At 38.4% G+C, this 18894-nt stretch overlaps 1 protein-coding gene across 1 annotated transcript in view; it reads left to right on the top strand.

The window, feature by feature from the left end:
- The window catches only part of LOC107562326 (nuclear pore complex protein Nup214-like), a 48203-nt gene that overhangs the window by 25010 nt on the left and 4299 nt on the right, over positions 1-18894 (top strand). The window contains exons 22-31 of the mRNA XM_016246959.1: positions 156-428; positions 507-668; positions 1905-2007; positions 6379-6436; positions 6626-6704; positions 7385-7463; positions 8854-8906; positions 9638-11191; positions 12440-12620; positions 14465-14631. Of these exons, the coding sequence (XP_016102445.1) occupies positions 156-428; positions 507-668; positions 1905-2007; positions 6379-6436; positions 6626-6704; positions 7385-7463; positions 8854-8906; positions 9638-11191; positions 12440-12620; positions 14465-14631 (2709 nt within the window). The remainder of the gene's footprint in view (positions 1-155; positions 429-506; positions 669-1904; positions 2008-6378; positions 6437-6625; positions 6705-7384; positions 7464-8853; positions 8907-9637; positions 11192-12439; positions 12621-14464; positions 14632-18894) is intronic.

The following is an 18894-nucleotide window of genomic DNA, read 5'->3' as shown; positions in this document are numbered from 1 at the left end:
ATGTTTACTCGGACAGTTTTGGCTTTGTTTGGAACTGTTTTTTATTTTTTTTCCCTGCAAAAACGACCTGTGTGAGATATTGTATTGTACACGATACATGCCGGACACCCCTGTTTGTCTCATATGTCTGTCTCATATGTCTCTCTGTTTCTCAGCCAACCTGTCACGGTCAGCCTTCCTGTCTCCTCAGTTCTGTGAGGATCTGGACGAGGTGAGCTCCAGCTCGTCTTTGTCTCAGCCTCTGGAGCCAGAGGACTCGCTGGCAGTGGCAGAGGAAGAGGACGAGCCGGCCCCCATCCCAGTGCTGATGCCTTCCGTCCCAAGACACCCCGCGGTGGTCCGTACACCCTCCATACAGCCGGGCTTCAGTATGCAGTCCAGTCCATTCAGCAGAGTCCAGACCGTCCCCATACCTGTCATTAGCCCCGGTGAGGTTCAAACCGCACCTCAACACATGATTCTGGTCTTGTTAATAGTCTTTGCAACGTCTTTTGCATGTGTTGCAGCACCAAGGATAAACATGGACAGTGCAGATAGCACAGCATTAGCCACAAAAACAGTCAAGCATGGAGCTCCACCCACAGAAAAGATCACGCCCACCACAATCCCCGCCCCCCAGGCTGCAGCAAGGGCCGCCCTCAGCCGACATATGACCAGCCAGAAACCAGGTACAAACATACTGTCCTTCAGATCTGTTATAATCCACATTTACACACCATACACACATTTTTATAATTTCAGCCAGTGAGTGATTTGTTTTATTTTAAACTGTCGAACTGATCTGTAATATTATAGTCTTTATGATTATGCATTTGCATCAGATGTCATATTAGTTATCAGTAAGTCTCCATCAGTCTTATCTATACACTAGGGGGCGACACTCTATGTCAGACCTATATCATATTTGGACTGTTAATTATTGTTGTAGATGTATCTACACTACCTTGCAAAAAATGTAAGTGGCAGTAAAGACATTTATAATGTAACGTATGTGTTTACATTTAAAATGTAATATAAAATGATCAAAATGTTCTTTTGAACTTTCTATTCATCAAAAAATCCTGAAAAATAAACTGCATCACAGTTTCCACCAAAATATTGGGCAGCACAACTGTTTTCAACATTGATAATAATCAGAAATGTTTTCTGAAAGGGTCATGTGACACTGAAGACTGGAGTAATAATGCTGAAAATTCAGCTTTGATCACAGCAATAAAATACATTTTAACATATATTCACATATAAAACCGTTATTTTAAACTGTAAGAATGTTTCTAAATTTTTACAGATTTTTTTTTTTCAAATAAATGCAGCCTTGGTGTATGCAGAAGAGACTTCTTTCTAAAACGTAAACGTTTTATATAAATAAACATGGACATGAGTTTTTTTTTTTTTTTATGAATAATTAATGTACAAGCCTGCAGTATGAGTGAAATTGTTTATTGTTGGTTATGTCTCTGTTTACCATTTATATTCATAATTGAATCACCTGTTAGGTTTTTACATTCCATGTACATCTCTAAGAAAACTAACTCATAAAAGCCACATTTATTAGTTGTATAAGAACAGAATTTTTAAGAATTTTCCACTGTTTTTTGTGCCATTGTGTAGTGTTTAAAACATTGTTCACTTCAAATGGAAAATAGGGGATGCTTCTTTGTAGTGTGACTTGTCAACCACCCGAAAGCATTATATAATGGTGTAATTAAGTAATCATTGACTTTTCCCGGAGCTCATATTGAAGGCTGTGAAACACGTGGATGTGCAGATGTCACAGTGATCCGAAATGTGACATCTGACATGTGTACTAAATTAATTTAATGTTAGAATATCACTTCTGCTGCTGTGGGCTATACATGCTCGTCCGTGTGTTTATTACAGTCTGTCTCTGTCATTTTCTTCAGGAGCGTCTCTGACGGAGTCCACGCTCAAGACGGTTCCTCAGGTGGTGAACGTACAGGAACTGAAGGATGAAGGTCCGCACATACCTGTGTCCACTCTCATCAGGTGAGAGAACCACAGCAGGGGGATTATGGGCCATTTTTATTATATATTTTCACACTGAATACAGCACTGCTGGTTGCTCTTCTTCAGTACAGATTGGAAATGCATGCAGAATGCCTCAGACTGGGTTGTTTTGTCTTTTTAACCACAGTAGTTAATTTGCTGTGGCAGAGAGCTCACGGCACATAACACACACGTTATGCACAACAGAAGCATGTGCTCAGAACAAATCTGATGTTCATTCGCTGCGCGCGCGTGTGTGTGTGTGTGTGTGTGAAATCCTCTCTGTGCATCTAAAATGAGGTCGTCGTCACGGTCAGATTGAGTCTGTGTTTATTATGGGCTCTGTGTGTACGGCGTTCTGTTTTAACCTTACACATGAGCTCATCTGCCCTAAGGGGTGTGTTTAGACCACATTGTGAGCGCGCTCAGACCCTCTTATCTGCAGCGCTGCGTGATGAACAACAGCAGCTGGACGCGTTACACGTGTGCTGACCAATGAGACCGGCATCAGCTCTCTGTTAAACGTAGAAATGCATGTTAAAGGATTAAAGCTTGAAGAGCTTTGAATATTCATAAACCAGCATTTGACATTTGCTGGACTGGACGGTCACATGACCATACATCTGTCCATCACAGCACATTAGTGTTTGGTTTTTCTATCAGGTGACTGACTTGCAGTTGTTTGAATATGGATATGAATCATTTGCTGCCTGCTAGTGTGTTTATTATGTGTATTTTACAGGATCATTGTTGCATGTACTTAATAATACATGTACTTAGTAATAACAGTTACAAGGAAATAACCTTTAACCAAACCCTAACCCTATAGTATGTATATGTTGTTAATAACTATTACTTCGTGTTTATTTGTGTTATTACACTGTAACAAGGACGCCTTAAAATGAAGTGTAACTTGCGGTCAGTGTTATAGTTATCATTATTGACAATAACAATCATTATAGTTGTCATTAACATTACTATTTACATTTTAGTTATAGTTATTACAGTCATTAATGTTTTAGTGTTCACTACAAATGTCAGTATATAAACGTCAATATAGTCACTGATTATTAATATAGTTGTCATTAGTTATAGTTGTAACAATAACCGTAATGTAAATGATAACAGTTATCAAAGGTATCGGTAACATTTTACTTATAAATGTCAGTGTTATTGTAGTTGTTGTTATGGTTATTATTGGTTATAGTAAACTTAGTTGGCATTTTTTTGCTATAGTTGTCAGTATTAAGTTATTATTATAGTTTTATTGTAATTTTTATAGTTTTATTATAGTTATTACAGTTGTAGTTGTTAACATTAACAATAACATCACTATAATAATATCATCACAGGCATCATTGTTTTAGTTATCACTTTAAATATCAGTATCATTAGTTATAGTTACAGTTATTGTTAACGTTATCGCTATACTTGGTTATCGTAACACTTATAGTACATGTAGTTATTGTATTATACATGTAGTTGTAGTTACATGCAGTTATTGTTAATGTTTTAGTCATTACAGTTTTCAGAATCTTTATTATTTAGGTTATGGTTGTAGTTATCAGTGTCATAAATGTTATAGAAGTTGTTATAGTTGTCGTTATCATTAATGTTGCAGTTATCATTATAGTTAGCATTAACATTGTTGTTGTTGTGAAGGTGTGTGTTTTGTCCAGTGTTGTGCACTGACACACACAGTAGGTTGTAAGCGTTTGTGCTTAGCATTGTGAACGACATGATTTGACATAATTTCCTGCACTGACGGCCTGACTCACGCTGTATGAGCTCAGCAGAGGTGTATCTGATGTCTAAGCGTTGTGTTACATGCGAGCAGCGAGATGCCTCATCTGTGTGAATGCACAAGACCATGTGTCCCATGCAACTTTAACCCAGACACATGTATTATTAACGCTTGAGCTGCTCGGCCTGAGGCAGCGGCTGCACACAGGTACACACACACGCATGCGGCTGTGGCTGTGTTCAGAGCTGCAGACCACCACAGTAGTCACACTTTTTGCACTCTGTGAACTGAGATGCAATCTCTTTCTTGACTCATTATTTGATCAGACTGCTAGAAGATACTCATTTTGACACTGGGTTTAATTCAAACACCTTTATTTCCTGTATAGTGAGGTCTTGCGACAAATGTAGTGAGAACACGAATAGCATGTAGTATACTAGCATTTCAAACTTTTAACTGTTCTGTACGGCATTCAAAAATTAGTTTGCATTGAATTCAAACATTATCACATTATTATTTAATACCATTTTTATCTGAATTTCTGCACAAATTAAGACCCGTTCATGTCAAGATCGATAACTTATATTAGCAATAGCATCCACACCAGCAGACAATAAGGTTCTGTTTATTATAACCATGCTCTGCAGTTTTGTCATGTGATGCTTTAAATGCTCAAGCTTTTTAAAGTCGGTGAATATTGTAATATATTTAGAACGATTATTAAAACTTTATAGTTAATCTTTATGGTTATTATCCTTGAAGTGAATGAGCTTTTATGCCTTTACCCTTTTTGGGTGCCACAGAATAAACACTTTAACATTTCAGTCATACTATCATGTTCAATCGCTCGTGTCGCATTAAAGAGTGCCAAAATGGTATTTATTGTTTGAATTTTATGAATTTGGTAGAATTTTAAAGCTGATACTTTTAGAGGTAACGAAGCACAAAGCTTATTGTGATTTATTTGACAGCAAGTGTACTACAAATAATATTAAGTTAATGCATTATGTGAGAACAGCATATAGACTAAAGATCTTGATAGCAAGGAGCCATATTAGTATCAATTCTATATGAGAATTGTTAACGATATTGTTAATGTCAACACAGCTGACAGCTTTACCTGTTGTAGTTCATGCACGAAATCGACATTGATCTTCTGCACTTTTACTTTGCACGTCTCCGTCATTTTCAATCTCTCTCATGCTGCACAACTGGAGCTGCTTTTAGCAGGTGTGCTGTCAACGCTGCTGTTTGGCAGAGATGAGGACCGTTTGAAAGTCTTTTTGTCATTAAAACTTTGCGCATCGTCTCAGGTTATTACGTCAACATAACAAAAGATGTGATCGCAAAACAAACAGGAAAAAGACATTACATGCAAATGTTTAAGTATATAGTCACCAATGGCGATCTCAGCAAAAACTAAAAAAGCAACCATTTTAGTTGCAGTCTGAAGCCCTGCATAGATTGATACTGTCCTCCCCAGTGTGTACTGCGCAGTATGCACTAAACTGCTGTCTCTGCCTGTGTGTGTGTGTGTGTCTCTCATCCTGTCTGTATTGATCTCATACTGATGCAGAAAGACAGATGGGAAACATCCTCACACACACTCTTGTGTTCATTAGTTTTGTTTGCCGTGCAGAGGTCAGGTGACCGTTGTAATGAGGTAATTGTGATTCAAGTGCTTGGGCTGTTTATCAGAGCACATCTCTCCTCTTCCTTTGCTCCAGTTACTGCTCTTCATCATCATCATCATCATCGTGGTCACATGAGCGTCGGCCGTTCTGCCTGCTCACTCTGTCTGTCTGACCAGTGCAGCGGTGGCTATTTGTCCTGAACAGCCGCAGGACACTTTCCACGTGAACTTCCTGTGCTGTATGAGCATCACGCTCACAGACTCGGATGGGAAGGAAAAACAAACATGAACACAGAGCATCAGACCTCTTTTGTTCAAATAGTCAGGATGTTTCTTAGATGCATCCCTGAACACAAAGGCATTCATCTGTAAATATTTTCACACACATTAGCCTATTTCCATCCAGCCAAAAGCAAGCAAGCATTAAACGCAAAACGCAATATTACTATTGTAATACTTTCGTTATTAAAAAAATATTTAGAGTTTAAGAATAAATATAACAATGTAATAATTAGAAAACTTATTTTAACTTTTTTTTTTTTTTAACTGCAAGGTTACCTAGTAACATGCAGGCAGCCTATAACTATAAATCATTAGAAAGGTCTAAGGTTTTATTATAAAATATTATACTGTTATGATAAAAATCCACAACTTTAACCTCTATTGCGTTAGCTGAAAAGATAACAGTATAGTGAGATGGGAGAGATCATTCTGACCTCCTCACATTGTATAATTTAGTAGAAATTGAAAAGCGATATAATGTCAATGTGAAAGATTTTTTTAGGTATTTTTCTAAATGTACACGCTTTGGGATTGAAGGGCCTTATGGAGTTGTTTTGTGCAGTTTTTTTATCAAATAAATGAAGCAGATTCAAATAATGGTTTCCTCTTTTTACAAAATTGCCTGGAAATGTTTTCCCTGTGCTGTTTGATTACTAGAAGTTGTCCCCTGAGTTGTCTGAATGACTCAGTCACGTTTTGTGTGTGTCTGTAGTGCGTCTGTTCCAGCTCAGGGGATTCAGCAGGTTCTGGCGACAGTGGAGGCCAATAAAGTAAGTCGCACATGAGCTGCTCCAAAACACCAATCACAACACTACAGTTACTGCTGATTGAAACGCCAAACTGCTTTTTAACAGAATTCAGTGTATTTAACAATGATTTCCACTCACAAATCACACACCGAACATCTCCAGAGTGAGCAAACATCTGTCGTTTGGTGAAACCATTGTTTTTACTTGCAGAATTCCTTTCAAGGTGCATTAAACGTCTCCGTGCCACTGGCAGGTCCGGCGCAGACCACATCAGGTAGTTTTGTGTTTGGTGAGTGTGACTGAGTTCCCAGAGTAGTACAAATTGTTCAGTATAAAGTAGAATCAGGGCTCGCAAAATCCCGACGGGCTATCTTGAATAGTGATATAAAATTCCTAACTTGATTCGCGTTAGTCACTCGCTTGTAGGGGTGAAACGGAATCATAGTTGATTGTTTGCACTTGTTTCTAAGTCTTGCCGATTTAAACATTCAAGCGTTTTAAAACATTTAAGAACAATTTCACAAAGAAATATGCAGCATTTTGTCTGAGAAATAAAAGGACACCTTTTCATTTATAATTTGTCTTAAAAATCATTTTGTAAAAAAAATTATATAATAAATTGTATCGTGTAATCTGTATTGTGAATTGTATCGCATCGTAAGTTTAGTGAATCGTTACATCCCTAAATGCTACTAGTTTTTGCTGATCATGCTAATTTGTCCACAGTAAAGCTCAACCAATGTCTTTTTTTTTATTTTATTCTTTTTTATTCGGGCTAGTTAAATTCATTTTGGGCTACCAAAACCTGAAGAATGCCTGCCTGAAGGGCTACCAGGGTTTTTGAAATTTTGCGAGCCCTGAGAATAAATGCTAAATAGATGAGGGCTGCACTGCTTTGTACTCCAGTACCTGTGGAGTAATGCTGGTTTGAGTGTCGTAATGAGCTTGTTTCTGTCTGGGCTTCTACAGGTGGAGCTGCTAAAACTGACGCAGGAGCATCTTCATCCATCAGTGAGAAAAACTCAAAGGGCTTTTCATTTACTGCTATGTGAGTTACTAAACATCATTACAATGACCACCTTCATCTCAATTATGGATGTAACGGTATGAAAATTTCTTATCACGATTATAGTGACCAAAATGATCACGGTTATCAGTATTATCACGGTGTTGTTGAAATGTGCTGGAAATGTTCAAAAAGACTGACACACAAATCATTTCACCAAGTTTTACATTTAAAATCAACAAACTACAAATAAAATGAGTTTTTGTTTGCATAACTAAAACAATAACATTGCCAATGATGTCCATATTTTAAATGACAACATGACTGACAACAGTTTATCTAATAGCATGATCAAATATCTAATGTAAATGTTCAAATAGAGCTTTATTTTCATCAACCGGTCAAAATTTACAGCAGGTCTGTTTTTTGATCTACACTCTTTTCACTTTGGATTCATGGATTCATTGTTATACTTGATTAAAAAGCATAACAATAAAACTGTAAGATACAATGACAAACTAGCTTATAAAACGTTTATTAACAAAAACGAATAAGACGATTGAGGCATGGCATACACCACATGCTGTATTATATACAGACTAATAAATTACAAAATGTTTAGCAAACACTGAGGAATCAAATAAATAAAAAGAGAGCCTCCATAGCATAACGTGAGGTAAACAGCAAAGATAAGCTTTTCAAAATGAAAAGTAAAACTAAACTTGCTGTCGGTGACAGTGCTTGCATGTTTTTGTCCCACAAGAATACCAACATGTTCACCTTTGGTTTAAAAAGCGGTCTTTTACTTTACTTTAGCATGAAACCCATCCATCGTTTCCTCAATATTCACGTCATTTTTGCTGCACACAGCTCCGCGCTCCTGACGCGGCGAGTATAAACCAGGCTCCACACTCGAGTCGCGCAGTTTCGTTATGCTTTCAGTTTCGTTTGCCGTTTGATGTTTCTCACATGCAACAGAAAAGCAGCGTTTATGAGTTCAACAATGCGGTGGTCGTGCCAGTGCGACCGCACACAAAATTTAGTTTTTCAGTATTTATCCTCAGTTGTTCAAAATCGCGGTAATTGAATACGGTTATAGTGATAATTAAAATATGAAACGGTAATACTAACCGTGGGGTATTTTATCACGATTTATCGTCAAACTGGTAATCGTTACATCCCTAATCTCAATACAGGTCTTCATGGTTGTTATTGACTATTGAGACTATTATGACTTATCTAGTTATGAGTTATCTTGATCTAGTCTATATTGTTTATTCAGATTTGTGCATTTACTGATTCTACTCCATATGTTAGTGGCTCTTCAGCAACACTTTTGATGTACTGGAATATTAAGCATGTCTTTTATATTGTTTGCATATGAATATGAACACCAGTATGTGGTTTACATGCAGAATCTGCTGTTTCACAGGTCATCAGGGTTCAGTTTTGCCCCTCCATCACAGGACACCAACAACACTCAAGGTATCATCTCCATGTGTGTCTCATGTCATTTTAGAAAGGCAAATATATAATGTTACTTACTATATTTAAGTTTTTAACACTGCTTTTGGTTAGAAAATTTCAAGGTTTTCAGTGCCATTCCAATGGCCAGGAGGGCCTGAAAGAATCTGCAGAAATGTCCATATAATTTAGAGCAGTGTTTCTCAACCGAGGGCTTTAGCAAGCTTCCAAATGGGCCTCAAAGTAACCTGAAATTTTTTAAATGAAGACAAAATCTTTTGAATAACATAAAACAAAAAATCAAGATAACTTATGGAATTCCAAAATTCAATTTTTTTTATTTTAATTATTACTTTAGTTGCTTATGTTAATCTTTGAATCCTCTGAATAATTTTAAATTGAATATTAAATAATTGAAAAAAATTGAATAATTTCTGTAAATTAAATAAAGGCCAGTCGGGTTTGGAATATTGTTGTGGCCAATGGGGGGCCTTGGAGTCAAAAAGGTTGAGAAGCACTGATTTAGACCGCTGTCATCCTCTGCACCTTTTGTGTTTGCTTAATTTTTGCTAATTTGATGATACCTATGCTAAAATCCACTTAGCACAATTCCCCCAAATAACCCTCAAATTCAGTGCAGAATGTCAGAGATTCTGCAGGTTCTGGACCTTCCAATGGTTTATTGGTCACATTGGCTTATTGGTATTGGGCTCTCTTAATAAATGTCTTTTTTTTCCTACTTTTGCAAATAGCAAAGAGTTCTGGCCTACCAGGCAAGTTCTCTTTTGCAAGCAGCACGGGAACAAATATGACGTTTGGTCCCGTGGGGTCTGAGGAGCCGTTTTCCTTCACTTCAAAACTGTCATCTCCTGCACAGAGTGTGAGCTCCTCTACACAACCTCCTGAGCCATCTAAACTCCCTCAAGCTCCCAAAGCCCAGGGCAATGCTGGAGAAACTCTCGGCTCCTTTTCTGGCTTAAGAGTGGGCCAAAGTGAGGAAGGAAAGGAAGCCCCCAAGACCACCTTGGGTTTCACTTTTGGACAACCTGGCAATGGATCTGCAGGATTTGCTTTCAGTTCTGCACAAATCAAGCTTGCAGAAACTGGAAGTTCATCAGAATCAACAGGCACTGCAGCAGAGGCTCCAAAGATGACTACGGCACAAGGATTTGGCTCATCTACGTTCACCTTTAAACCACAGGAGGGAACTGCTCCAAGTTTCACCATTCCCTCGACATCTTCCTTTCCACCAGCTGCCACTTCTTTCAGCAGTCTATTGCGAGCACCTCTATCAGAGACGCAAACTCTTCCAACAAAGTCCCTCCAGCCAGAAACTACAACTTCAACTGAGCCGGCTCCCTCCGCTGATACTGAATCTAAAGCACCTCCACCAGAATCCAGTCCTAAACCACCAACCTTAAGTGCTCCATCAGCTGTACCAGTCACTGAAGCCGCTGCTCCCACCAGTAATGAGCCTACTACAGCACCTTCCAACAAGCCCCCAACTCCTCCAACTCTCGAGGTCTCTTCCGCACCACCTCCATCAGTTACCCCACCATCTGAGACACCGGCGCCTGTCTCCGAGCCTCCTGCAGTAGAGCCAGTCTCTGATACTGCCCCTGAGACCACCAGCACTTCCACAACCACTCCTGCACCCCAAGAGACACCAGCAACCACCCCATCCTCAGCTCCAACATCCGAGAAACCAGGCTCAATATTCGCCCCAACTTCAGGTGGCACAGATAGTCTGACTGTAGGAGCCATAAATCTCACCAGTGTCGTCACTTCAGCAGCCTCCTCTGCCCCATCTGCAGCCATCACCACCAGTGCAGCTCCAACCTCAGTCTTCGGACAACCCACTTCTGCCGCTCCGACCACCGTGTTCGGGTCTTCCGTCTTTGGTGCCAATTCTACCACCTCTGGCTTTGGAAAACCTGCCTTCGGACAGAGTTCCAGTGCCGGTTTTGGCCAGCCTGCGGCCTCTGGTTCTGCTAGCGGCTTTAGTTTTGGGCAGCCGGCGTTTAGCGCAAGTTCTGGGTTTGGGCAGCCGGCGGCAGCCACCACCACGTCAGCCACAAACAGCGGAGGAGGAGGACTGTTTGGATCCTCTAGCACACACAGTGCCAGTTCCTTCTCTTTCGTAGCCAGCGCCACCAGCTCCGCAGCCAGTTCTGGCACTGGGTTCTATGGCCAGAACAGCGCTCCTGTTTTTGGGCAGTCCAGCTCAGGCTTTGGCCAGGGATCCATGTTTGGCAGCAACACCACCACAGCATCCTCCTCTGGTTTTGGCTTTGGACAACAACCAGGTGGGTTTTTAGGAAGCGCACTATTCATTATTGCCCATTTCCAGAAATTCCGACAGAAGTGTAGGATATTGAAATTGAAAGGCTCAGGGCTGGTGCTAACTGAGAAGTTGCTGGATTGATCCCGACCAGGGGTATCGCTAGACCCTTTTTTACTTTGGTATGAACCCCAACGAAATACTACTGATAAATCCTCGTCTTACACTGTGTCCGTACATTTAATTTATTAATATTTGAGTGATCCTGCAGTGTAAGCGCACATTGTTGTGATGTTTTGCATAATCAGTGGCATTTGAGATCAGCTGCTGTTTATTTTTTCATTTGTGCATTACTGAATCAGTCAGTCAGATAGAGGAGCATGTTGAAAGCCAGTGCTTCAGTCAGACAATCAAGTCTCAAAATCCAAGTAAATCAAATAGGATTGTCAATGCATGCATGCCACTCGATCCACAAACACGTATCGTCCTTATTGCATGCACTATTACCAAAAAAAACATCTCTATTAGAGCAATTTACTGTATATTTTGTTTAAATCTGCATTTCTTTGAAAGGTATGTGTTTGTGGATAGGAAGATGCATTTGCAACGTTTATCAAGTTCATAGATAATTGTGCATGCATTTAATACTTTACATTGTAATGCCAAGGAGTATTATTATTGTTTTTATTATTTTGAATATTTCATTTTTATAATTATGATATTGTTTGTTTATATTATTTCAATTTAATTCTATTGTTTTGTTTTATGGCATTTTGTTGCTATTGTTGTTCTTTTATTATTTTTATAATTATTATTTTTGTTGGTTTTCTTGTTTATTTATTTTCATTTAATTATATTATTTAGTTTATTAATTATATCATTATAATAATAATTATATTAACACAATAGCATTAATAAAGCTAAATAAATTGTTGATTTAGTTTTATTAATGTTGTTGTTGTTGTTTATTTTATTATTTATTGTTGTTATTTATTGTTTTATGTTTATTTTTATTTGTTTATTTATTTTTTATTGATATAAATTAGTTAGTCACAGTTGTCTTTTACATTCAGCTTGAATCTTTTCTGGAACCAAACAAGCATTTACTTTAATGTCGGCGGTCCAGTAAATGTAATTCAATGACATGACTCACTGAATTATTCAGATGGCTGTAATTTCAGAGCGTTCAGTGAGTGACTCTTTCCTGAACAATGTGGTGTGTTTCCTGTTCTCCTGTCTGAATTGATGCTAATGTGTGTGCTTCTGCTCTGATGTTCTGCAGCTGGTTTCGGAAGTGCACCAGTCTTTGGCAGTCCTCCAACTTTCGGCGGATCTCCAGCATTCGGTGGGTCAGCGGGCTTTGGCTCCGCCCCTTCCTTCGGCAGTCCGCAGGGCTCCTCCTCAGGGAAGGTGTTCGGTGAGGGAACCACAGCCGCCAACGTCGGCGGATTCGGGTGAGTCTCTGCTGCCTCGTCCGGCGCAATACATTGGTTTTAATGTGAATTTGTGTTAAATCAACACATTTTCACCGTGTTTTCAGGAGTAAAATGTTGTATAAATCAGTGTGAATTATTTATAAACAAGCCTTCGGAATATAGAGGATAGGAATAAAACTATACGTTTTGGAGTATGTCAGTTCTGCTGAAGTGGAGAAACAAACTCACCACCTTTAAAGGGGTCATCGGATGCGACACAAGTTGTTTGAACTGAAATGTGTGTTGGCAGTGTGTGTACACAACCACCCTATAATGATAAAGATCAACATCTCGTTAAATCATTTCCCCTTTCTCAAATCGAGCCGATCTCAGATGCCTGTCTGTGTGATGTCACACAGACAGGCCCCTCCCATGATTGATTGACAGTAGTGTTTCAGCACAGACTGGACTGGTGTCTTACCTTAGACCCGCCCTGAGTGAGCTGTCATCAGTCCGCCATTGTTTCACCGCCGCAGCAGATGTAGACAAGCTTGACTCCTAAACAATTGAGGTGTTTTGTTGTTGGATATAATAATGAAAATAGCAGTCGTCATTTACTCCCGACATCTGAGCCGCTGAAGACGCCGTGGATTACATTTGTTTCTGAAGGGAATGCGATCTACATAAATGCGTCTTATCTTCGCGTGAATCATTCGTGATCCAGCTTCACCTCCAGAAGAAGTGAGTGTAAGGTTTTTTATCGAATCTTTGCCGATTGCCTTAACTAATAATGTGCTAGTTAGCAAGTTTCACGATGAATGCGGCTAAAGATTACGTCTCTCAGAGAGTGGCTCGGAAGAGAGGGGCGGGGTGAGCAGAGCTCATTTGCATTTAAAGCGACATGCAATAAAACAGCTGTTTTTGACGGTCAAAACAGTGTTGTTTTACACTACCGTTGAGAAATTTTAACCAAATTATGTTACAGACTTTTCATTAAGACTCTAAAGAATCATATCAACTTGTGGAAAATGGGCATCCGATGACCTCTTTAAAGATATAATCTACAGCAGTGTTTCTCAACCCTGGTCCTGAGCGCCCCCCAACACTGCACATTTTGAATGTCTCCCTTATCTGACACCCATTTCAGGTCCTGGAGTTTCTTTTAATGAGCTAATGAGTTGAATCAGGTGTGTTTGATTAGGGAGACACACAAAATGTGCAGTGCTGGGGGGGCGCCCAGGACCAGGGTTGAGAAACACTGATCTACAGATTTCTATATTTTCTGTGTATTTTGGGTGTTTTCTTTCCACTAGTCTGAAAGCAGACATGATCTGAAAGCAAAATAGACTAGATTCGCCCAGTGCATGTAAACACACTGGATGAAAGTGTGACAGTGCAGTGAAGCTGGAGCTTGCTTTACTTTGTGATGAATGGAATCAGAGCTGTGTTTTATTGTTCATGTTAGACAGCAGAATAGATGAATGTGCATGTATTTTGTGTCTCGAGTTGATCAGATGAAGTTGTCGAGCGGTTTGTCGTGGCATCTGTGTGCAGACGCTCAGAATGAGGAAATTAAATGCTGGATTATTGTCATTTTCATCTCCAGCAGCGGCTCACATGAGCGTGTTTGTCAGAAATGTTGCAGGATGTAGGTTATGCAGAGATTATGCGTGTGTGTGTGTGTATGTATGTATGTGTGTTGGAGATTAAGGTCGTGTTATGACGGATGAGGTCAGAGGTGTGGGTTATTTTAGTGATATGTGCTGTGATCTAATCCTGTGTGTGTCGCACCTGTGCCGCGCCGCATAACTCACCCAAATAAACCCGCTGCCATCTGTGTCACATGTTCATGCTCTGACTCGACGCATGCTTGTGTGTTTCAGGTTCGCATCTCCTCAGAGCGCGCCATCCTTCGGCTCTCTAGCGGGTGCGAGCACAGCGCCGTCGTTCGGCGGTCTGGCACAGCAGCAGCAGCAGCAGCAGCAGCAGCAGCAGCCGCCGGGCTTCGGTGCTCCGAGTGGTGCTTTCTCCGGCTTCGGCTCATCTGGAGGTGAGTTCACAGCTTCCAAACGCTGCTGTTATTGTGCTTCCCCTTATAGCCGCAGCAGGACCAGCATTAAAAATTCATTCAGATTGATTTGAACCTAACCAAAATCTGAAGTCATATTTCATTGTCAAATAATACTCATAATCAATGTTCCCTCTAATTTTTTTTTCTTGCTGAGCAAAACTTTTCTCTATTGGGCGGATATTTCGGCCACCTTTTTATACCATACCTGTACAGCGCGCGCACAAAAAAGTGTGTAACTTTGAACTTTAATGTGCTATTTATATTTGTATTATTTGACCCTTGATGTAACTAAATGATGTACATTTTAGGTTACCTGAGAAAACATGTTTTACAGTATAATACACTGCCATTCAAAAGTTTGGGATCAGTAAAGTTTTTTTTAAAGATGTTTCTTATGCTCATCAAAGCTGTATCTATTTGATAAAAAATACTGAATATTATTTCACTAAATAATATTGTGAAATATTATTGCAATTTAAAATAAAAAGTTTTCAATTTTAATATACTTTAAAATATAATTTATTCCTGTAAAGCAAAGCTGATATTTCAGTGTCACATGATCCTTCACAAATCATTCTAATAAGCTGATTTATAATCAGTGTTGGAAACACTTGTGCTGCTTAATATTTTTTGGGACCTGTGATATTTTTTAGGATTCTTTAATAAATAAAAAGTTAAAAAGAACAGTATTTGACCCTTGATGTAACTAAATGATGTACATTTTAGGTTACCTGAGAAAACATGTTTTACAGTATAATACACTGCCATTCAAAAGTTTGGGATCAGTAAAGTTTTTTTTAAAGATGTTTCTTATGCTCATCAAAGCTGTATCTATTTGATAAAAAATACTGAATATTATTTCACTAAATAATATTGTGAAATATTATTGCAATTTAAAATAAAAAGTTTTCAATTTTAATATACTTTAAAATATAATTTATTCCTGTAAAGCAAAGCTGATATTTCAGTGTCACATGATCCTTCACAAATCATTCTAATAAGCTGATTTATAATCAGTGTTGGAAACACTTGTGCTGCTTAATATTTTTTGGGACCGGTGATATTTTTTAGGATTCTTTAATAAATAAAAAGTTAAAAAGAACAGTGTTTATTCAAAATATAAATTGTGTTACAATATACACTACAGGGATCAACCAACGCTAAGGATTTTTTTCTACTGGCCCTGCCACAAAAAAATTAAATAGTTGCTGTTATAGTTTTTTTTTTTTTCTGTTATCTTGTATTCTAATAAATAAGATTGACAATGTTTTAGATACCAATTAAATTTTACAATTCTCTATTTCAATTTCGATACCACAGCGAGGGACCACCCAACGCAAAGGTTTTTTTTCTACGGGCCCTGCCACAAAAAAATTAAATAGTTGCTGTTATAGTTTTTTTTTTTTCTGTTATCTTGTATTCTAATAAATAAGATTGACAATGTTTTAGATACCAATTAAATTTTACAATTCTCTATTTCAATTTCGATACCACAGCAAAAATCACTAGCCAAAATTAAACATAAATATAAAGTTTAAACATTATTAAAGACAAGTGACAGCCAGTAAATAAGAACAAATGAACAAATTACAATAGCACAATTAAATATAGGCCTATAGCACAAAAATAGAAATGAAATGATGCTTTAGGTTTTCATGTTCGTAGATGTTCAGGAACAGAAACTGAAAAAATCACATAAAATAACATTAGCATATTCTTCACTCCGTGTTGCACCTTGATTTTTCATAGCCATTTGAAATTAGAGGCAACCACTGCATTTTAAACACAAATTGAAAAAAAGTACAATGTTTGATGTGATATTTTTTAGGATTCTTTAATAAATAAAAAGTTAAAAAGAACAGTGTTTATTCAAAATATAAATTGTGTTACAATATACACTACAGGGATCAACCAACGCTAAGGTTTTTTTTCTCCTGGCCCTGCCACAAAAAAATTAAATAGTTGCTGTTATAGTTTTTTTTTTTTTTCTGTTATCTTGTATTCTTATAAATAAGATTGACAACAATGTTTTAGATACCAATTAAACATAAATATAAAGTTTAAACATTATTAAAGACAAGTGACAGCCAGTAAATAAGAACAAATGAACAAATTACCAGTAATGGCACAATTAAATATAGGCCTATAGCACAATAATAGAAATGAAATTATGCTTTAGGTTTTTATGTTTGTAGATGTTCAGGTACAGAAATTGAAAAATCACATAAAATAGCATTTGCATATTCTTCACTCTGTGTTGCACCTTGATTTTTCATAGCCATTTGAAATTAGAGGCAACCACTGCATTTTAATCATGAATTGAAAAAGTGCAATGTTTGATTTATATTGGACCTAAAGACAAAATCTGAAGCAAAAACAGAATGACCTGGCTTTAGCTTTGTGAAATTATGCTACATAAAACATCTGTATGAAACAGAAACAGCAGGTGGGCTGAATGAAATGCAGATTCACTCTTTGCCAGCAGGTGGCGCTTATGGAACAGTGATACAGCGTTTCCTTGGTTACCACTGTAAACACAGCCGAGCTGGGCGTATTAACACATTTAAATGCATCATATCATCCGCTATTTCCAGCGCTTAATCAAGCCACTCTTCTTTAAAGCATGAGGACATTTTATTTCACATGTCATTGCGTTTGCGTTGGGTCTCGTGTTGAACTATTTCGTCCGCAACATTGAAGTATTCGGTTTCTACAGCGACTCATTTGGTGCACATCATTCTCTTTCTATGAAACCTGTAAACCGCATTCACCGGTTCTAACTCTATAGCGACATCAACTTTATAGCGGTTTACCCAATCATTGCAATTCTTTCGTTTTTACTAGAATACAATTAAATGGCTTTCCCAACTTATTTTTGCACATTACTTCTTCTGTGCGGCTGCGCAGCTTAGAGGGAACATTGCTCATAATGAACAAAGTAATTATTTAAATTCACCCCAAAATGAAAATTCGGTCTTTAATTACCCTCATGTCGTTCCAAACCCGTAAGACGCATGTGTCATGGTATTCTCCAAAATGGTGGAAGACGGTGACTCGGTGAGAAGAATTTAGTGGTCGACCGATATGTGTTTTTTTGACTGCCAATATCTTGGAAAGCACGGTGGCCGATGGCCGAGATAATTTTAGTTTTTAATTAATATTCAAGAAATTTGTAATCGTTTGAAAATGGATTAAAAAAATAAATGTGTAAAGTAAACATACTTATACTTTAGAATAGATGACAAAGTATTTTTCACAAATAAATAAATATTTAATAAAAATATAATTAAAAAGGAAGTAAACACTGTAACCGATAGGGCACTCAGTATTCTGGGAAGTTTGTGTGCATTGGGAATCATATTTTTTCAAATAAAGCCAAGGTAACACTCTAAAGTGTTACCTTGGTATAAAGTTTGTCAATCGTGCATATTTGCTTAATGCTGTCGGCAAACAAGAACGTATTATGTTTGCATTTCTATTACTAATTATATAATACTTTGTATACATTTTAATTCCTTTGTCTAACCCTTCTATCGGATTATTAGACAGACTTCTATCTAGTGGTCGACTGATGTATCGGTTTTACCGATTAATCGGCACCGATAGTTGATTGCTGGAACTATCAGTTATCGACAAAAATCCATGCCGATAATTTTCCGGGTTGCGTCCATTGCTGGAGCGGCTGAGAAGGGTCTGCTGTCATTACACAGTGCAAGAGCAGCCTCTAGTGGTTGAAATCACTGACAGCACGTGCTATTTGTTTAGGCACGTGATACTGCACGCTGAACAGAGCGGGAAACTTCAGACGCGGATTTAAATGCAGCCGACAGAAAATCCTGCCGCGCCACAGAGGGCCGTTCACATAGCAGGGGCGTGTCTAGAGCATTTTAAATGGGGGGGGGGGGTTGTGTTTGTGGAACGATGTATGTTAAAAGCACACGTCCAGTTTTGTGTGAGTGAAGGAAATCCGCTTGGGAGTGGAGAGATTCGTCCTCGCGCACATGGATCGCGTAACATTATGCGCTCTTGACATTGTCATTAAGATCACACTATAGAAACCGCCTAAAATTAGAAATTTAATAAAAACAAGCCTATGGCAAGACATCTGGTAGGGGGGGCACCTGGGGTGGCCAGGCAAATTTCAGGGGGGGCCTGTGCCACCCCTGGCCACCATGTAGACACGCCCCTGCAAACTCATCCATGCCAAATTGTTCATTCTTGAAGTAAACTTGTGTCCGTTTG

This window comes from Sinocyclocheilus grahami, unplaced genomic scaffold (assembly GCF_001515645.1).
Source record: "Sinocyclocheilus grahami isolate Dianchi unplaced genomic scaffold, SAMN03320097.WGS_v1.1 scaffold818.1, whole genome shotgun sequence".
Classification (NCBI taxonomy): Eukaryota; Metazoa; Chordata; class Actinopteri; order Cypriniformes; family Cyprinidae; genus Sinocyclocheilus; species Sinocyclocheilus grahami.
Note: the sequence above shows the minus strand (reverse complement) of the source record. Positions and strands in the feature narration are given on the sequence as shown.